This window comes from Dreissena polymorpha, chromosome 7 (genome assembly GCF_020536995.1).
Source record: "Dreissena polymorpha isolate Duluth1 chromosome 7, UMN_Dpol_1.0, whole genome shotgun sequence".
NCBI classification, from domain to species: Eukaryota; Metazoa; Mollusca; class Bivalvia; order Myida; family Dreissenidae; genus Dreissena; species Dreissena polymorpha.
In genome coordinates, this window is record NC_068361.1 from 47,608,327 (window position 1) to 47,630,569 (window position 22,243).

The 22,243-nt window shown below is 34.9% G+C and overlaps 2 protein-coding genes and 1 long non-coding RNA gene across 4 annotated transcripts; 2 read left to right on the top strand and 1 right to left on the bottom strand.

Annotated features, from left to right (window-relative positions):
* Positions 1-2,400: 2,400 nt before the first annotated feature.
* On the top strand, positions 2,401-14,060 carry LOC127838014 (uncharacterized). 2 transcript variants are annotated; one of them, XM_052365517.1, is made up of 5 exons: positions 2,401-2,517; positions 10,356-10,522; positions 10,810-11,061; positions 11,281-12,058; positions 12,790-14,060. In XM_052365517.1, the coding sequence occupies exons 1-5, from the start codon at positions 2,411-2,413 to the stop codon at positions 12,842-12,844; spliced, it is 1,359 nt and encodes a 452-aa protein (XP_052221477.1). In that variant the 5' UTR covers positions 2,401-2,410; the 3' UTR covers positions 12,845-14,060. The 2 variants fall into 2 exon arrangements, with proteins under 2 accessions (XP_052221477.1, XP_052221476.1); XM_052365516.1 differs by lacking the exon at positions 2,401-2,517 and adding an exon at positions 8,740-8,853.
* On the bottom strand, positions 8,800-16,839 carry LOC127838024 (uncharacterized). Its single transcript, XR_008029611.1, has 4 exons — positions 16,686-16,839; positions 15,883-15,987; positions 12,755-12,916; positions 8,800-9,572 (listed from the first exon to the last, which is right to left on the bottom strand). It is a non-coding gene; the product is annotated as an uncharacterized LOC127838024 (long non-coding RNA).
* Positions 16,840-16,901: 62 nt separating this feature from the next.
* Positions 16,902-21,717, top strand: LOC127838017 (uncharacterized). Its single transcript, XM_052365520.1, has 2 exons — positions 16,902-17,151; positions 18,891-21,717. Exon 2 carries the CDS (start codon positions 20,098-20,100, stop codon positions 21,226-21,228), a length of 1,131 nt encoding a protein of 376 aa, XP_052221480.1. The 5' UTR covers positions 16,902-17,151; positions 18,891-20,097; the 3' UTR covers positions 21,229-21,717.
* Positions 21,718-22,243: the final 526 nt, after the last annotated feature.

Sequence of the window (22,243 nt, forward strand, 5' to 3'; positions counted from 1 at the left end):
ATAAGGCTAGCTTTGAGTTGAGCTTTCGACAGACGTTATTTATATGCAGTTTCCAAGTGAGATGTTTGTCAACAGTTATACCAAGTAAATTATGATGTTCAACTTGATTAATAACAATGTTGTTGATTTTAAGTAATAAGGTGTTTACAGACTTATTAGCACTGGATAATATCATGCATTTAGTTTTGTTTGGATGTATTAACATATTGTTAAAAGAGCACCAATTTGATATTATATCTTAGCCAATTTGCAAAGTACTTTGAATGCTTTTAATGTCAACATCAGCTACATAGGTAGAGTCATCTGCATAACGATCTAACGCTCCTTTTTGAAGGAAAAACGGCATGTCATTAATATATATAAGGAAAAGAAGAGGACCGAGAATAGATCCTTGAGGTACCCCGGCTTTTATAGTTTGAAAAGCTGATTTTTGTGTTCCGACTTTGACGCATTGTTGTCTGTTAGATAGGTACGACTGCATCAAGGTAAGCACACTCTCAGAGAAATGATACATAAAAAGTTTTTTAGTAAACTATTATGATCTACTAAATCAAAGGCTTTTCTAAGATCAAGGTATACTGTTCTACATTTTTTCCAGAATCTATATTTTGTAGCCAAGATTCTATAAGTCGAATCAATGATGACTGACAACAATGATTTTGACGAAAACCAGACTGGAAAGAATGCAACAATTGATGTTTTTCAAGAAATGACTTCATTTGATTTGTATATGTGTCTTTCAAATATCTTAGAAATAGTAGGGAGTATGGAAATGGGTCTATAGTTGTTTAGGTCATTTTTATCTGATTCTTTATGCACAGGCAATATATATGCATTTTAAGCCTGTCCGGAAAAAAAATCCACTTTGAATGCTCTTATTTATGATTGATGTTATTGAGCCGACAATGGTATCACCACAATGTTTGAGTATATCAGAACCGATATTGTCAAGGCCAGGTGCTTTATTGTTTTTTAAACAGTCGATTATTTTACGGACCTCAAATACTGTTATTGGTGCAATTTCAAATAAATGTGTTTTTAGTTTATCATTGAGATATCTTTGAAATTTTGTATAATTATATGGTTCAAATTTAGTTTTGGTGATCAAATCGGAGATGTTAGTAAAATGTGTGTTAAATGTGTCTAAGATATCAGGAATGCTGTCAATGGTTGTATTATTTACGTCAAGTGTTTATGGCAGAGTGAGGGAGCGATTTGGATGTGCAAGGGAATTAATTGTTTTCCATATATGTTTTGTTGACACATATTCCTTTACTGAGTTATTATAAAATTGTTGTTTATATTTTCTTATAAGAAACGTTACGTGGTTCCTTTGTTTTTTGTACTCGTCGATTTTGTGATGTTTTTTCAACCAGTCTCGCTTTTTAATTGCATGTTTAATTTCGTCTGAAAACCATCCAGGTAAAATTTGTGTCGTAATTCTTTTTGTTTTAATAGGTGCATGGATGTTAATTGTTGATGATATGGTATCAAGTAAATAATTGAGACATGTATTGGGATCTGATACCATGTCAATCATTTCTAAATTTGACATTAATAAATCGTTTTGAAAAGTGTGTTCCTTAAAATGTTTGAATTGCCTATATTCTTTTGATATATGCTTGTTCTTAGGTATTTTTGTATGCATTTGTCTTGTAAAACATACAGGAAAATAATCATTAACACTATACAATGAAACAAAAACATTGCTAATACGATCGGGTCTATTTGTATATAAATGATCAATAATTGTATACGATTTCTTTGTAATTCTTGTTGGTTCCATTACTAACTGTTTAAGACCATTTGAATAACAATCGTCAATGGCAAAAATTCGCACCCCCTTATCAAAACCCTGGCCACGGGCCTGGAATGGCGTATAAAATTTGCAAATAAATACTTGCATTTTTTGTTTGAAAATAATATACGTTAAACAAATAAAAATATTTGCTAAAAGTATTATGAATAAGTATTCCCTTTCTATTTGAAGACGCTGTTTGATTTCGTGGCGTATGCGGTTTTATTCCTTGTACATAGCATAAGAAAACGCATACGATATAGATAACTTTGAAAAATGCATACGCTATGAACCACAGGTGGTTAGCGTGTTGCTTTTCTGAAAAAAATCACTATCAAATATATATATATATATATATATATATATATATATATATATATATATATATATATATATATATATATATATATATTATATAACTATGCTATGAACTAGTGACCTATTTGTTTGTATATGTCCATGGATAAGACGAGCATGAAAACGGCAAAGATCCGTTGTATACTTAGTAATATAATATCTAGATAATTTATTTTTTACCAATGAGACGTCACTTGGTTATTTACTGCGAATTGGCGGAAGTTGACGTCGTCATGTGAACATAGTGACGTCAGAATGTCTATTGTTGACATGCTATCCAAACGCTTTCAAAGCTCTCTTAGAAAAATGCGAAATTTGCAGGAATTCGACGAAGGAAATTGCCAGAATACGGCAGACTCCATGTATGTAATACGGTATATCTATTCATGCATAACAATTGCATAATTTTCTATGTATTTTCAATACAAACATTTTTTTTTAACGTTGTTGGGTGGGGTGAGAAAATAAGAATTAACAAAATATCTTAACTTACACAGTTTTAAATTTATTTCATTATATTTTATAGAAAATTCTTTAATTACCGCTGATGAGTTAATTCATCTGTTATCTTATTTTGTCTTTTTAATATTTTTAAAATTCAGTTCCTACATCGTAAATAAATAGATCTAATGTTTTTGCTTAAAAATAAAACGATAATGTTGCTGTAGATATTTAGCATCTTGTTAAATAAATTTGAGATTGATAAAATAAGAATGTTCATTTTAGACCGTTTTTTCTTCCGTTTTCATCAATTCACTATCATCATCATCCTTGTTAAACAAACCAAATTTCTTTCTGTATAAATATTTAAACAAAGCAAAACAATGCATGTTTTGTAATTGACGTGTTTTTTAATGAAGTTTTTAGTGATTATTGTATCTCCATTTTATTTCAATGGCATCTTACAAAGCATATCACTATAATTTATATGATATTGTTCTTCTCATTTGAATAAGTTTAAACTTATATTAAATTAGTTTTTCCCAAATCAGTGGACTTTTTGCGCGAAAACAATCACAAGTCCGAAATTGCATTTGTTCCCAAAATGGCAAGGAAAAGACTGGATAGCACCGCTCAGTTGAAGAATCTTCAGGGCGTCCGTAAACCTCTCCAGCAATTGAACCGGTTCGTGTCAGGGTCACATCCGGAAAAAACTAGAAACTGAACTGAAATAAATAAAGCGCGTTTTGGTTAAAATATAAAAATAAGTATTATGTTAATAAAGGAAAATATTTTAGGGCGGGAGAGCGGAGTAATAACCAGTTCTTTCTGCTTCACCAAAGCTTAATACCAGTAAAATACACACGGCAAATTGCGAATTAATAGATTAACACTTCATATAAATTCCTAAACGAGAAACCCGTGCATTTCCCGCGTTAAATAATTACCAAACTATCATTGCTAAATCATGCCGGTCACCAGTATAATTGAATCAGTATAATTGAATATATGGATGGCACATATATACCAGAGGAAAACAAAAGCCACGCGCGAGAGATTAGTTTTTCGGTGTTATGCATTGATGATGCATTGATGATCAATTCATTTGGTTTTCAGAGACGGAAAGTTGCTTGGCTAATAAATAGTTCAGGACTTTGTAGTATGATGAAAGAAGTTCGTAGATAAACGGTGGATTTTGTTAAAAATAAAACGAAAAAAAAATTCCATCGAAAATCCGTATAAATTCGATGATCAGTATATACTATAAATGAATACTTAGCAAAAAATCAATTACGTGTTAACTATTCGACTTAAAATATCAATATGTCTCTTAATGTTAAAACATGTTAAAGTTGTAGTTTACTAACGTATTTTTGGAAATTCAAGTGTTTGAAGATTCTAATGTCACATTTTTGTTGATACTTCTTCATCCGATTATCTAAATGATAAATGAACTTCTATTCCCGATTACCAGACACATTTTAACATATATAACACAGTCTTTTTTGGTGAACCAGAAATGCAAATTTCGTTATGGAATACTTTTGTTATAGTAGGCAGGCAATAAATAACAATTTATGTACTGACGTTTATTAAAAACGATTCAATGAAAATTTGCTTCATTTTTCTAGTCCCTTTGCACCTGTCTGTGACTTTGTTTTTCATTGCCTATTCAATTAAGACATGAAATTTTGGGTATTAAAATCTGAACATTTTAGCGTGAATTTTCAATTAATGTATCTTATATTGATTGTTACATTGAAGCTGACAAACAATCCTCATCGTGGCCTGCTTCCCTGATACTACACCGGTCTTCTCGTCATAGTGTGCGTTATTTCCCGCATTTTCAACCCGCTGCTATCTTGGCTAGAACTCCAAATCTTTTGTACCCGATTCCGATGCTCTAATTCTGGATTAATGTCGCTCCACGGATCCATTTTCAATGTTTGACATAAAAATGAGAAATGTCCAGTTCTGATTTGAACATGAATTTTTATATCAATTGGAACTCAACTTCAACAATATATAGAAAAGTAATTTTAAAGGGGCCTTTTCACAGATTTTGGCATTTTTTAACTTATTCATTAAATGCTTTATATTGATAAATGTAAACATTGGATCGTAAAAGCTCCAGTAAAATATCGAGAATAAAATTAAAAAAAGGAAAAGAACATTTCCCGGAGCAGGTTTCGAACCAGTGACCTCTGGAGTCCTGAAGTAAAAACGCTTTAGCCTACTGAGCTATTCCACCGAGTACACATACTTGACGTATTTTATACCTTATATAAGCAATCTTCGTAGTTTCACAAAATTTAACGACAAAAACAGAACTCTCCAAATTATTCAATCGTTTCGCGTTGCAACGCTTTATAATTTTTAGGTTTTAAAATCGTCAAAAGATGCATATAATGGCTATATTATACCATGGTAAATGTTCCGTATTACTGTTTCCTCACAAATATCTTAACTAAAACGAAAATGTGCGAATCTGAAACAATTTTTTTCAATTTTGTCAATTTACCAAAGCGTGAAAAGATCCCTTTAAAACCAGCGTAACCGATTTCAATAACCATCAACAACGACATTTTGATAAAATTTCAACGCCAGTCAGTCGAGTCCTATTTAAGATTTTAACAATGAATTAAAACGTCATTAACATTTCAAAGAAAATGGACGTATGACATTTGTTTAGATGAGGAATAATTGACGACAGTACATATCATGGAACGGTGAGAGTATCAGATCCGTCAAAGCTTAAGCGTACTTGGTCCAGAACGGTTCCATGAACGCTCACTTGAACAAAAAGTATTATGACCATATACAAACGGACCGCGATCTGTGAAAATGGTGTTTAATGCATGTGCGTAAAGATTTTCCCAAGATTAGCCTGTGCTGTTAACTTGATTTTTGCTAAGAAGAGACTTCTTGTAAACGAAAACTATCATAAAAGCAGTAAGTGTCGTTTCTTATTAGTCTGTGCGAACTGCACAGGCTTATCTGGGACGACACTTTATGCACATGCATTAAACCCCCTTTTCACAGATCGAGGCTCAAATGTATAAACTTATTGTGAAAATAGATCAATTTTTCGGACGATGCTTATGTAGATTAATATTTACGGTCGTCACTTGAAATATATTTCTTTAGAAATAAGCATTTGAATCTAATTTACGAATTGAAATTACACGTTTTTATTTCCATATGATGATAGAAATGTTATTTTTGAAAACGAACAACCCCTTTGGTTATATTTCACATGTGTTTGTAATAATGATATGCATAGCCCTTGAGTCGGGATAGTCTAAGCAAAGTGATTCGTTCTTCAATATGTTAGGTACGAATATTCATAATATAAAAACGTATTTCAAAAAGACTATGAAACTCGTGTGCCAGAGTGCCAAATTTGTTGATCGTCTCTGGTACCAGACTTGTCCTTTATCGGATATCAAAGTGTTTACAACATCATGCATAACACCTACTGATAAACAACTATCAGTGTTCATATTTCATTGAATACTATCAAACTGTCAGTATTTGAAACATAGTAATTGTTCTACAGGACTGAATAGCTTACACTTTCTTGCAATATGTTTTCGTGTTTTTATTTTGTTGAAATTGATACTGATCATACAGTTCATGCTCTTTTCCGATGTAATTTTCCCGCATTGTCCCACGAAATTATTTCTTCAAATCCCAAAGGATATACCATTTATCAAATCCAACATGGTCACGTGTCTCAAAACTAATCTTTAGGGTATGAATTTGGAAAAAAAAAACAAACAACAGACAAACTTTCGTCTCGGTCTTGGCTTTTGTTTTTCTCTATTATCGAAGTGCGATCCGTATATCAAGGTATCCGGATGACCGGCGTCTAATCAACATGAACAGTACTAACGAAAAAACAAACCGTATTTTTATGGAAGGGAGAGACCGCCAATATTATTTATCACCAGAAATGTTGCACGTGTCGAGTATTTAGCTGATATGTTCCATGTTGCAATTATAGATTATACATATATGTCAAATAAAATCCGTTAAAATAAACAAATGTTTGATATTTTATGTATCAATTTTCAACAATGTTAATTTTTAAGGTGGAGACATCTCAAATGTTCATCTTTTGCATTGTCCAATGATAACTTTTCAATGAATAAAAAATGTAATGCTCAAAATGTAAAATATACATTTACTCTTATTTTTAAATTGCAAACACAACGCACAAAACTTTCTCACAACTCTAACGCTTCTTTACAAAAGTGAATGCTAAAGTATACAAATTTGCAACAGTAACTTTAACGAACTGCCGATTTCCACTGTGGGCATGTCAACACGTCTAGATTAGTAATCGCGTATCTTTACATCTTGCAATGTTACAAGTTGACATTTGAACAGTTGTAAAGTCTGCATGAAATCTACAAGCGGTGGAAGCGACAAAATTATTTTTCGTCTTAGCCAGGAACCAATGCCTCACTTACGAGCCGGGAACCATTGTAAATGTAAACAATGATTATTCTGGTGCACAGGTTTTGGGCGCTTGGCCAAGTCACTTTAACACTATCAATATGTCATAAAACAACATTTGTTATCATTTTGACCAAAAAAATCTGATATAATATATATACAAGGTAGGTATCTCGTGACACAGGAAAATCACCTACACCAACATTTTAAAGCCATTAAGTGCCTACATGGCGGTCGATTTTCGTAAACTATGTACCATATTGTTGGGAAAGGTTGCCTCGTGACGAAAAATTACCACGAACGGCTACTTGCCACAATAAACTACAAGAAAACTCGTAGAAATGCTAGGTCGGCTCTCGTCTGACCGAACGTTCAGTGCCGATTTTTACAAGAGTAAAAGTATCGAAATACCCCAGCTACCGAACATAGTCCACATTAGTTCAATAAACAAATAGGAGTTTATCAACTACCAACACAGATTTGTCTTTTTGTCCACACCAAACACTAATATAATCGTTATGTTTGAATGTTTATTTCAATCGTAAACGATGATCCGTCCCTCACCTTACGCTTTTTATCCAATTATTGGTTCCGCGCCCCAGAGTTACCGAATACCTGAAACCGAGAACCGTATTTACCTTGAGCATCTGATCGACATGGAGCTGGACTCGAAATTTCCGATAAACAATTCCCGATTTACAACGATTTTGACGTTGTAACACAAACAAAAGGACAAATCTGTATTGTACGTTTCTAAACTAGTATTTGTTTATTGTTTATTATGAAAAATGTTGTTTTATGGCATATTGATAGTGTTTAAGTGACTTGGCCACGCGCCCAACACCTGTGGCTACTACTCATTTCAATTTGTTCCCTAACACCGGTTGACTTAAAAATGTTGAATTGTGATTCGTCAACTTGTATTCTGTACAATTGTATAGTGTACACTTGTTATATGCTGACTTGTAGCAGATTACTAAAACCAATGTAGTTTTTGATCAACTTACTTTCAGATGGATCTATTATCTTTTATTTATTATTATGACTACAATATGTATACTTTATATACTATCTTTATTTTCGGATCTGTAGTTTAAGAAGTTACATGTTTGCTTTTTAACATTTAAACATTTTGTAAAATCGGAACAAACAACATTTGACACTTTATAATTGTACAAAACATATATTAAAATGTTCCATTTTAAAAATTCTCTGTTAAACAAATGAGCTGAATATTCAACACGTGCAACATTTCTGGTGATGAATAATATTGGCGATATTTCCCTTCCATATATTTTTAATTGTTAAAGCGAATGACACGTAAATTCAAAAGTCGGCTCCATCAAATTTTACTGTCGACCTAAATAAAAACGACAATCTCCACGCAGAGTTGTCGTTCCATGCTCCCTCATACAAGCTGGTTCCAGGCAAATCTCTGCGCGGAGGCTATGAAAACGATACAAGTCAAAGAGGCGCTCAGATTTGAATTTATTTAAACTGTATACACCTACAATATAGTCAATATATGATGCATACAAAATATTTGTTTCATGTGAAAAAACGAGCATGAAAGCGGAAATGATCTATAATTATAAATCGATTGTTCATATTTGACCAATGCGGGTCACGTCGTAATTTACCGCGAAATGGTGGAAGTTGACGTCGTCATGATAACTTAGCAACGTCACAATGTCTATTGTTGACATGCCGTCCAAACGCTATCAAAACTCTCAAAGAAAAATGCAAAATTTGCAGGAATTTGACGAAGGAAATTGCCAGAATTTGACAGACTCAATGTATGTAATACGGGATCTCTGTTAATGCATAAAAATTGCATAAATTTCTTTGAATATTTAATATAAAGTTTATTTTCATTTAACGTTGTTGGGTGGGGTAGGAAAATAAGAAATAAAAATATCTTAACATACAAAATATTTAATTATTTTGTTTTATAAGCAATATTTCTTTAATTTTTGCAGGTGAGTTAATTTAACTGTTATCATATGTTTCATTGTTAATATTTATTGTGTAAATTCAACACATTCAATGTACATAAATGAAGCCTACCAAAATACATTTTGCTGTAGCATGATGTGAATTGAAATTTATCAAATAGGAATAGATGGTAGAGTCCTTTTTAGAAAGGCTGTAATTTTTTATCGTGTCAATATTTACTTATACCTTGAGTAAAGTTAGTTTTATCTTTTATCAAAATATTCGGAAATCATCATAATCATTATCATCCTTATTAAACTGACCAAGTTTCTCTTCTCATAAATATTTAAACAAAGACATGTAACGCACGGGTGTTTGTAATTGACGGTGTTGTGGCGTTTTATACACATGCATAAACACTCTTTCTGTGCTCAGATGTCCTGAATGTGCAATGGTGATCAACCTTCGTATCACCGCTCAGTTGAATAATCTTCCGGGTGTCCGTAACATTACGCAATCTTTCTCCAGCAATTGATCCGGATCATGTAAGGGTCACATACGAAATTAACAGGAAACTGAACTGGAAATAAATAAAACGCGTCTAAATCTTTCTCCTCCTCCATATCGTATCCACGTAATATACATTATTGCAAATCAATAAACTTACAACTCATATAAATGCAACAACGAAAAACCAGTGCATATTCCGCTCTTAACAATAACCGTTCTTTCTCTGCTTTATAAAAGGCGCAATAATAACACAAAACCGTATTTTTCAAATCGAGAATATTTTCATTTGTTTGCGTAAACCAAATGGGACATTTTGATTACATTTTTTTCACGTGATCGTCATTGTTTAAGCAAGTGCTCTAGAGTATGGGTCATTGGATGAATTATTGAATTTCGGGTGAAAAAATTGTTCACTTAGTGAAAAAATTGCGAAGATTGCTTCCTGATGGAGAGTTTTATATGCACAATAAATGAATCAGATAATAAAATAGTGCATAGATCAGTAAACCCTTTGGCTTTGGTTCAATCCTAGGAAAAGACTCGCGATAATGAAAGATTAACACTGATTTTCCAATTTTAATGCATAATTAAATCGCACATATTTGTAGCGATAGTTATACACTATAGCAAACAACGTTTGAAGTTTTAAAAAGCCGATGATTTTCTAGTCAATTAGTCAGGGAAAAGGTTATAGATCATTGATTGATTTAGTTGTGAGAAAACGGTGGATTGTATGAACAGGAGTAATTGTGTCTTTTATCATTGGTAACACGAACGATTTAGTGATGTAGCCAGTCGGTCAGTGCGGAATCACTCAGAATGAAAAATATTTATTCATGTTTCTTTTTTTCAGAGACGCACAATGCATCCCAGAGATTGATGCTGATGTTCTGGAGGTCATGACCTTTCCAACTGATCTTGACCTACTTTCTATCTCACACGACCCTGAGCGTGACCTTGATGAGGTCAGCCAATCGGAAGATTGTGCTGGAAATCTCTCTGGTTCAAGTTCTGGCTCAGGTTTCTATTCTGTCTTTCACTTCCACTTGCTGTGTCTTTTATTATACTGCTTCTGTCACAGGGTCATATGAGGCAATAGTAGTACTAATGTGTTTGCTGCTACTACTTGTAATGCTATGGTTTCTAATTTATTCAAATTGCTTCTGCTACTACGACTCTTACATGTCTACAGCTAACACAAAACTGCTATCAAAAATTCCAGTTATCCTTCTATACGTATACATGATTTCGTATAATGATCATCATAACACTGTGCTTACAATTTATTTTTTCCTCAATCCTGACAGGTGTCCTGTGTGCAGAGAAAGCTGTGTCGGTCTCGGTTGATCTGCTCGAGGAAGACCTCGTGCTCTCCGACTCGGACAGCGATTCCGATGATGACGTCCCTGATGATGTCAGAAGCTGGACGCACGAGTCGGTTGCTGCCTCGTTCCTGGCAGCTACATCCGGTTACAGCTCTGATTCAGAGAGTGACTCAGAGGACACGGTTGTGGCAAGACGCAAGTCGGCTCCATTGCGACGCCAATCAGAAAGTCAGGGTGAGTGTTCAATAAAAACAACAACAAAATAACACGCACAGAATCACAAAAAATAAAGCATTTTAAGTACGCAGAAATACCTCTTTGTCTGTAAAGAAAAAGTAAAAATTAAATTAGTCCTTATTCCTAACCAACTAGATTATGTTTTAGTCTATCAGACCTAGACTTTATTCCCAAATGTTACCAGCATTAACAATTGTGAGTTGATTTGTATTGTAGAAATCGTGTCCGATGATGAACTCTCTGATAACGAAGGTTGTGATGTAACGATCAAACGCCGCCGATACAACCGCCTGGAAAAGGAACGTACGGACTTCACACAGTCCAGCAATAAGGGATCGTCAAGTCCCGAGTCCGGTTCTTCTCAGGAGAAAACCAGCTCGAGTGAGAGCGAGTCAAGTGACTCGTCTAGCTCTGATTCGGACATTGACGAATCAACATCCGGGTCATCTAGCGAATCGGACTCGGACAGTGACGATTCGACATCCGGGTCATCTAGCGAATCGGACTCGGACAGTGACGAATCGTCATCCGGGTCATCTAGCGACTCGGATTCTAGAAGCTGCAGTTCTAGCTCAGCGTCTAACAGCTCTTCAGACGACAGTGATTCTGGCACAGACGGCGATGATGCGCGGGAAATCGACCTCAAGTTCGATAAAAATCCTTGCCCTGCGACTTGCGTGTGTCGGTCTGGCAGTAATATGCTTCAGATTCCGCCCGCACGCAGACGCCGAACGGAACAGTCGCTGTACAACGAGGTTCTAAATCGACAGCTGCTGAAGTCATATAATGCAGCTCGAGAAATCGACCTCCGGTTTGAAGAAAACCCTTGCCCGAAGACCTGCGTATGTCGGTCTAGCAGAAACATGCTACAGGTTAGACGAGCACACAGGCGCGAAACGGAGCCCCCGCTGTACCGGGTGGTTCTGTCTCGAAGGCTGCTTAGGCCCTCCAACCGGATTGTTCACGACTGCTGCAAGTACCGGTGTAGCAGGAGGTGACAGCGCCCTTGCAGACCTGATCTAGATTAGTTTAATAATAGTAGATAGTATAGGGTAATCTCTGATTTGTAGAGGCGTCGTTAAGGCCGGATCTCAGATCTAAATTGACTCAATACTTGATGTAGTTTGTGATGTTAATAGGCCATGTAGGTTTCTGAGCGGCCTTACAGGCCGGTTTGAGATTATATTAATTCTAATAATATGCGTCTATCGTCGTAAAAATATATGTAGGTAGGTCTGATATAAAATGACGTCGTACGATAGGATATAGATTAGTCAAATAATTGCCTTTGTTTTAAGGATATCTAGGTAAAGCTCTTTTTGCGAATTCGTTCGTACAGACTTTGATAACTAGATAAGGACAATAGTTTAGTTGTAAAGGTGTTTCCGATTGATTTCAATAGGTGTATGTATCGCGCAATTCTGTAATTAATTATCTGTGCTAGTGAGATATCCGTTGTATACGTTGAGTGACAGTTTATTTTACCTTTGATATCTAGTCATAATTGACAAAGTAAAGGTTACTTGTTAGAAGATGCGCACATGGTCAGCATGAGCCTTATTTACGTTCACAAAGCCACGGCGGTATCTTGACAATAATATCACAAACAATTTAACTATTTCTTTTACATTTTCAGGTACGAAGATCTGCGCAATCATCCATTATAAACAAGACTGTTTTCACTTCTTACTTCCACTCATCTTCATGTTTCCCTTCTGCTTTCAGTTGTTTCCCGGGGTTCTCTACAGGACCCGCCATTACTTCGAAAGAAGTATCTTGAAATTGTCAAACTGCGCCACGGTCGGTGCGCTCTATGTGACTATGTATTGGAGGTCCATTGTGAGTATGCCAGCTGTGTATGAGAACAAATAGTTCAAAGTATTGTACATAACGTTATTAAACAATATTTATGTAAGATGTCTTTATAATTGTTTTGTTATTCATTACGGATTTAAACAAATATATATGCATGAGATCTATCAATTAACATTGGTAGGTCCTTGTTTAGGCGTATACAAGACGAATTCTATTAGATACACTGAATAAAATTAGCACCATGTTATTTATTTTAAAATGAGCCAATACAGAAATTCATTTATTACTGTATTACAGTATATTTTTGTCAAGATATTTCACTCTCCGATGTTTATAAAACAATTTGTTTACAATTTATGTAGACTGACTTATTTATTTATTTATTTATAAATATTGTTACATCGTTTAAAACAGTACGTGAATAATGAAATACCGCAAAAAAAGACAACAAGTTAATCCACTAGGCAAACTGTATACATTGAAACACACTATTGTCAGGTACATTATATGTATTTGTACATAATCGGTATTTTTAGTTATGCCAAACTGTTAACTGTTTCAGCATATTTTATTATTTCTTGTATCATGACATCAAGCAATATTGAAGTCGAAATTTAACGTAGATTTCTTGTTCTGTGACGTTTTCGAATGTTGGGTTTTCCCGCAGTAACTAAGGTGTAGGGGAAATACGCACTTGTTAGAATACTTATATTTGTATGACGTTGGTACTCGCGTGTTTTTAATATGTTTTGCAGTCAAACCCGTGCGTCGCTGTCGTGTCATTCCAGCGGTGTCTCGTCGTTTCGCCCAACAACAAGAATGAGACAGAACGAAGAGAATACCAGACCTATGTGCTATAAAAAGACAGTTTAATAGGCAAACATCAAATGTATACGTGAATTATGCTTATATTCTATATGTTATAAAGCAGTTTATTATTTAGACCGTTAGGAATCATAGTTTTTAATTTGTGTAACCAAAATGTTTCTTTGCATAAACGGTTATAATTTTATTTATGTATCCAAAATGTTTCTTTGCATAAACGGTCTATGTGCTCAAATTTTCATAAGACAATATAAAAAATTGTCAATTGTATACGCATACTTATATTCGAACTGTTAATGTTATTGTTTGTGTTTTCTTACTGTTTCTGCTTAACGATTGTTAGTAGCATATATGGCACCGACCGTATACTTTTATAAGAATAATGCTTAAATCCTATAAACGGTTGCTTGTTGTCTTTACAGCTAATTATGAAGTCATTCTTATCGTCGACAATCAGCCTTTGCAAACAACTTTTTTTCAAGTCAATTTTTTATTTTTAAACGGAAAAAAAATCATTCGCTTAATTAATTTTACTTTGTTTGCATTGTTTTTTATATGGTAAACGACAACTGGTCGATAAGCGAAGTAAGATTAACTAAAGAATACCCAGTGTAAGAACGAGACCGTCAAGTGTAAACGTACACTCAAACGAACGCTTCTATTGTGGTTCGCCAAAGATATCTATAAATAAATTCATTTACCAAAAATAAAGTAATATTTTCATACAATTATGATATTTGATGACTTATCATGCATCTTCAATGTACACAATTTTAAACAGTAAATTAAAGTACATTATAAACAATATTGACCTACAAAGAACGCCGTCTGCTTTTTTCCCCTTCTTCTTTCTTATGTTGATTTAAACCAAAACAAGTATCAAATTTGGCCGAATACAAGCAGGACACCAACAGCTGGTCAAAAGATTACTACTTCGGCTGAGCTCACGTTATAAAAGTGCAAAATCTGAAAAAGTAAGCTGTGATTTCCTAATAATGACATTTTTATTCGCAAATTATGTCAATGAAAGCGATACGATATTATGATTTGCAGTACATGTAATGACCAACCTAATGACTGTAAGCCTCACCACAAATACCTTTGTTTATTTAACTGCTTAACACATTACGATACATTAGGGAGCAAAATTACGGAATAGTGTTAGTGCCATCGTGGTTACACATTAAAATCCAGAGGGCGACAATGCGATAGTACGATGGCGACAACGCGATAGTACGATGGCGACAATGCGATAGTACGATGGCGACAATGCGATAGTACGATGGCGACAACGCGATAGTGCGATGGCGACAATGCGATAGTACGATGACGATAGTGCGATGGCGACAATGCGATAGTACGATGGCAACAACGCGATAGTACTATGGCGATAGTACGATGGCGGCAGTGCGACAATACGACGGCGACAGTGCGATAATACGATGGCAACAATGCGATAGTACGATGGCGACAATGCGATGGTACGATTACGACAGTGCGACAATACAATGGCAACAATGCGGTAGTGCGATAATACGATGACGACAGTGCGAAAATACGATGGCGACAGTGCGATAGTACGATGGCGACAATGCGATAGTGCGATTATACGATGACATGTGTGCAGCTTGATTGTTGTATGCGTCTTCGTTTTTCTTCTATTTACATATCGTATGCAAGAAAACGCATACCATATGGATAACGTTGAAAAATGCATACAATATGATTAAAGATGGGAACTGCAGACGGGATTTCGGTTTCATAAAATTGATTTAAATCATTTAATACTAGTATTTAAATATTGCTAAGTTGCCCTACACATGTAAATATTATATTTAAACAAAATATTATCATATGCTATCGATACTGCCGTTAGTGTAGAAAACAAATAGAACGCGGGAAGTTTTAAAAGTCCGCGTGTACGAGTGCATCGTCGGACACCCCCGGGCTATTCATAACGTTACTCTCCATCCCTAGATAGATAGATGAGCGGAGCGTTATCAGCAGCCGTTGGTATCTGACGATGTCTTTAAACATTAAAACAATGAGCCATTTAAAACTATAAAAAGGCATGTTGTACTTGTGCGAAGTAGCAAAATGATAACCAGAATAAAATTTATATTTTGTGATATCTGTATTTCTTCATTGAGTTTAATTTACAAATATAAAAACAGAAACCTTTTCAAAGTCACCAATGATGTGATGAACACACATTTTGGATGGGCGCACTCACATGTGGCTAACTTCACCGTCTAGTCGGGATGTCTTCCTTTAAAACTTGACCTGCAAATGAAAAATAAGAAACACCTTCATTATAAAAATGTTAATGCACATTAAATGACCTTGCTGTGAATATTAAAGGCTATTCTATAATTGTATAATATTATAATGGAGAAATGAACTTTATTTTTATGGCAGATTAAATATCATGATTCTTTTGCTTTCGAAAATTGTGCTGGGCTCATACATTTTCATATGAAAAAAAAACAACATATATATCTGTGATATTTATGTTTAAAACATTTGTTCATAAAGTGATTTTAAAAGAACTAAAACAGTACATGTCAGATGTTGTCAGGTTTGAATGTTATCATTAATATGGTATAATTGTAAGCAGAAATTACTAAAACAATTATTAAATGTATTAAATTTAGTTAATATTTCAACATCAATGTCAGCATAAGCACTGTAGTCATTCGTATGTTAATTATGGTCCTTGAAAGATTTGATCATAAATATGATATCAATAACATTAGATATTTGATCTATTACGGAAAAGCTATGTTAAAAAGTCATCAAAGTGACATGTAAGCACGATTGTTCCACCACCCTCGTCATCATTCCATCTTCGATAGAGTTTATGGTAAGTGTTTGGACCTGCAGAATACTGTGAACCTGTAGCTTGATATATGCTTCAACTCATGGACCACCTCTTTTTATGCACAAATGTTTTTACGGGTTTTAATTTTATATTTTCTTACCTGTTTTGTGAACTACGTACGATCAATCATTTTTCTTGTTTATGACAGAGAGGCAGCTAAGAATTAACAGAGAGTCAGCATTGTTACAGAAAGACCACCGATATGCGTCTACATGTACATCGTGTTTCAACGATATCGATATAGCTGATGTACACGGAAGTTCAAAAACGAAAGTGAATCTGCTGGAAAGTTTACTATGCTATTTATAGCGCTCGATAAACCTACTGTTCTTTTTTCATGGTCGGGAAAACCGGTTTGTCATTTTTCGTTATCGTTTTACTTGCGCTGCTCAATCGCCTTCGTTTTCAAGAAAGTTTTCATTCGTGATAAGATCATGTTTCGGAATAAGTCCTGGAGATTATGACGAAGAAACTTGCATTCTTGTAACTTAGAAGCTGATGACATCATGTCGATGCCGAATCATATGGGTATAAACCAGCCTAAATCAGCATTATGAATAGTTCAGGTATGTAATGGAATTACTTATTTTGTGTACTTTAAGCTCACGACGAGCTCATTATGAGCATTTGTGATCACCTTTTGCCCGTCGACTCGCGCGTCGTCCGTTGTGCGTCGTCCGTCATGCGTTGTAAACATTTACAGTGTCAACACTCTAGAGGCCACCTTTATTGTCCAATCTGAAACGTGGTCCGAACACGTGCCAAATGATATATTGGACGAGTTCGAAAATAGTTCCGGTTGGTTGTTGAAAAACACGGCTTTCAGGGGGCGTGGCAGTTTTACTTATATGGCTATAGTAAAACCTTGATAACTCTCTACAAGTCAAATGTATTGCCCGATCTTTATGAAACTTATATCTTAAGTTCTATTGATATATTATATGAGTTCGAAAATGGTTCTGGTCTGTTGGAAAACATGGGGCGGTGGCATTTTTCCTTATATGGCTATAATAAAACCTTGTTAACACTCTCAAAGATAAATAGTTAGTCTACTCTTTATGAAACATGGTCAGTGCCCCAATTATATCTTAAACGAGTTCAACTATGATCCGGTTGGTTGAAAAACATGACTGACAGGGAGCGGTCAGTTTCCCAGAACACTCTAGAGGTCACATTTTTGCCCAATCCTCAAGAAACTTATTTAGAACATTTGTTCTAATGATAGCTCGGCTGAGTTCGAAAATGGTTATGATTCGTCAAAAAAAAATTAGCCGTCAGGGGGCGTGACTTTTTAACTTCTGGTCGAGTTCGAAAATTCTTATGGTTTTGGTTTGTTGAAAAACATTGCCGCCGAGGGACGGGGCAGTTGTCCTTCTATGGCTGTAGTGAAAGTTTGTTGACGATATATTAGCCACATGTACTGGCCAATCTTAATGAAACTTTGGTCAGAACATTTGTCACCATGAAATCTCGGCTGATATTGAAACTTGGTCATATGAGCTCAAAACTTTGGTCAGTAGATAAACTAAACAAAACATGATAATGCTCAAGAAGTCCCTTTTTGGTTCAATCTTCATGAATCAGCTCGCATTTTTTTCAGAATAGTCTAATTCCTTTGGGTCTCATGTGGGCGCCTTATGACCCATGGCCAGTTTGTTTTCTTTCGGATTTTGTTCGTGTTCTTGTAGCTGTTCGATTCAGACTAAGCTGGACTATCAGAATGCTATATCCTACTCTTCCTTTCACTATTAAATAACGAAACATTGTTACAGCAGTCACCAGGCACAACGAGCGCGGTTGAGAGTACAAGCAAAGAGTTGTCAAGAGTACCAAATACTATTTAGGTTGTTTTTCCCTTGTTTCGTTGAATAAAGGTAACATTCGAAACAACTAAGATTGAGTATATATGTGTTAAAGGACATGTTTAGTAACTATTGTGTTCATGTGCAAATTATTGGTTTTGAAAACACGGTAAAGGCGGTCAATTTTGACTATTTTAACATTATAACAATTGTGTGTGTGTTTTGTATTCATAAAATATTAATTGACTTTAGTCCTGATAGAAGATTTCATACGTTTTTAATGTGTGTTATCAATTTCTTTTTTTTACGGGCGGATACGGAATCACGTAATTACGGTTCTCTACTGGTTACTTGTATCTTTATTATGTTTTATATGTAATTTAAAAAACAAAACACAACTATAAGAATGTGTGTTTTTAGTGTTTTTACTTCATGTGTTCCAGAACTTTCACGTAAAACTTCATCCATCAATATTAGTTCTTAGTTTTTTTTTTCCTTTGAAGATGGCTCGAAACAGGCGAAGCAAACAGAAACACTCAACAAGGAAAGAGAGCAATGCGTGTAAAACAGACCAAGATTTTGAAAATTATTCGAAAGATTATATTGATTTCTCAGAGAAACTGTCTCGCGTTCTTGATCACGTTGCCGTTAATGAAGACTTAATTCGTTTGAGAAGGACATTCATTCGCTGTGTTGAACGTGAACAGACACTTATAGCCAAAGCACTTGGTAATAACAGACGATGTTATTCTTTTGGAAGTCAAATCGAGGTGACTACAACAATTGGAATGATGTCTGATGTAGACTCCTTACAGCGTTTTGAAACGTTTCGTTTGTTTCTTGACTCAGAAAATCCACCTCTTCCGCCGCATGATCACCAAGTAGTGATTATGGTGAGCACAAACGGTTGTACCTCGCAGTTTTGTGTTTTAACAATGACTGAACCATCAACACAAGCACGGCGTTTTCACCCATTGGATACTTATCAGGATAACGACGATATCGTTAATTTTTTTCGATGGGATTGGACAAAAACGGACGGCATGATTCCAAATTCAGTTATGTGTATCGTCCCAAGACAACCGCCTGCAATACTTAGACTAGCTAGACGACACGGGCCTGCAGAATTTTTAGGCAATATAGACACTGTTAACGCGTATTATTGTAAAAGTCTTCCTAGGCAATGCAAGTACGTTTTCGAAAGGCCTCGTCCCGGTCACTGGCCTTCAATACAGACGTTGAAAAAAGCCAAGAAATATGGCGTCTTTATAGTTCCTCAGGGACCACCCCCAAGTACGAATATCTGTACATACGATTTTTTTCATTATCAGTGGCGATTTTCCACAAATCTAACAGAGCGGCTTTTTATGTTCAGTTTAGATAAAACACATCTTCAAGCATATGTCCTGACTAAGATGATAAGAAAGGAGTTGTTTTCGCCAGAATATCAAGACAGACTGAGTACATTTCATTTCAAAACAGCTTTCTTCTTTGCGATCGAGAATACCCAGCCTAGTGTGTGGAGGGCGGACAATATCATCAATTGTGTGAAGTACATACTTGCAACTTTGAGGCGCTTCTTAACACGCCACAATTGTCCACAATTGTCCACATTTTACCATAGAAAATGTTAACCTATTTGATGGGAAACTTGAAAGACACGAATATACCAAATTGGTGGATAAACTTACAAATATTATTAATTCACTGATGGCAACGATCGAAAATATAAAAATGGATAACATTGGAAAGTTGCTTAATGAGCGAGATGCGAGCAGCCATGAAAGCAGCATATATCATTCGAATGGTTCAGCACTATCTTTCTGTGTATTGTCGTATTATCGGGTAGAAGAATATATTTTTAATGCATTTTTTTTGTCAGGCCCATCTTTCAAGAGCAGGATAACTGAGTTTGAAAATAAATTTACTCTCTTAGAAAAGTATAATCGCGCACCGTTGGAAAAGTACAAAAAATACGACTATGTATTTCATAGCATCATGTCAGATATAGCTTGTTTGGGTGCTTCATTATATTTGGAACAGAGGGCAGACGGACGTGAATATAATCACGATGTCATAAAAAAAGCTAGACAATTATATTTACAATCTCTAGAGTCTGATATCATTGGAAACTACATGCGATACGCTTCCTTCCTTTTCTGCAACGGAGAGTTTGATGAAGCATGTAAATATTTTGACTTGATTGAAAAGCAGATAGAAGCAGATACAAAATCTAATCTAATTTTGCAGTTTTTAGTTTCTCCGTCAGAGTCATTAGCATTGCAGATTGCAAATCATTCATGTGGGCTGTCTTACAAACAAAAATGGTCTGTCTTTTTGATATTTAGACAAGAAGACGCGATGTGTGTTCCTGAATTCTTGCGTTGCGAAATGTACCGTAGGCTTTGCGGCATCAACACACCAACCCGTTTACCATTTTATTACAAGGAAGAGTGTATGTGTGTGCAAATAGAACCCTATCTCTACTATCTACAGTACCTTACATACAGGGAACTCCACCGAGAGCCTCAACAGTCTCAAGCTTTGAGGAAGTTATCGAGATTCACTGAAATCATGAAACCAACAAGAATCATCTCACCGAATGGCGATATTTTCCTATCATTCGCCCATTTTGATGCCTCTTTGAACATGTTAGGACACTGCTTGGAACTGGAGCAGAAGTTGAAATCGGCATTGAACACTTACAAAGCTTCTTTGCAAATGGTTCCTCAAAAAAATGCGGCCGTCCTGCATATAATTAGACTTCTGTGGCCAGTTGTTCAAAGCCTGTGGGCATATGGACATTTAAACAACACTCTCGAAGTGACAAACAGAAAATGATGTATCTTGTTATCGTAATATGACTCGAACAAAAGTTAACACTTAATGTGATTATTACGTCAACTTAACCCTTGGACACGGATTCTTATATAGTACAATAATAATAATAAACAAAAATAAATATATATATATATATAATGGGATACGCATATTATACGAAGCTACAGACTATAGAAATGGCTACTACTTATACTACAGTCACTACTACTATAAGTATTGTATTGTTATTATTATTATTATCAATTATTATATTCAAGTATTTGAAGTCATTATCAATCCAAAATATTATTCAACACCTCTATGGATTTTAAGTTTAGTTGAATAAACGGGATTAAACTAGAAAAAATGGGCATGTTTTTACTCAGTACAAATTAATCAACCTTTTACAACATAGAAAAGTAAATGACTTATTTAAAGAAACTACCTCATTAATTGAGTTTTATACATTTTAGCAGCTAAAGAAAATTAACCATATATGCGATACCTTATATATATATAATTATATTAAAATGAAACGATATAATATTTGCATTGAATGCATTCCAGTGTCTTTTTTTCTTAGCGTGTTTAGTTCGATATCAATCACGCAAATACATGAGTTAATGAATACCGTTTATCTTCATACTGACTTTAAGTTTATTGGGTATTTATGTGGTAACAAATATTGATGTTTATTGAATCCGCGATAAACTTCAAATGCAAATCAAGCAAGTAAGAAAGTATTTTATGTAAAGACCTGAAGTTCTGCCCATGTCATTGGCAATGGACTATACTACAGCTTTCTAATACACAATATATTGACCGTGGTACAAATAAGTCTATCAGATTGGATGAGATAACGAGGTGTATTGAAGTAATATGTAATCACCCAGGATATATGTCCATGCACCAGATGTTCGAGAAATCGTCACTTCAAAATCAAAGGGCTCACACATGCGTGCATTGTCGGCGTATATTGGAGTGTGATTTGTTAACATGCTGAAAGAAACACTGTTACTACAAGGCTTGCGATAAC

What these genes read in the sequence shown, in the direction of transcription:
- LOC127838014 (XM_052365517.1), top strand. Translation starts at nt 2,411, where the DNA reads ATGTCTATTGTTGACATGCTATCCAAACGCTTTCAAAGCTCTCTTAGA. An exon ending in CAGAATACGGCAGACTCCAT is followed by an intron (nt 2,518 to 10,355) that starts GTATGTAATACG and finishes TCTTTTTTTCAG; the next exon opens with AGACGCACAATGCATCCCAG. An exon ending in TGGTTCAAGTTCTGGCTCAG is followed by an intron (nt 10,523 to 10,809) that starts GTTTCTATTCTG and finishes CAATCCTGACAG; the next exon opens with GTGTCCTGTGTGCAGAGAAA.
- LOC127838017 (XM_052365520.1), top strand. Translation starts at nt 20,098, where the DNA reads ATGGCAACGATCGAAAATATAAAAATGGATAACATTGGAAAGTTGCTT.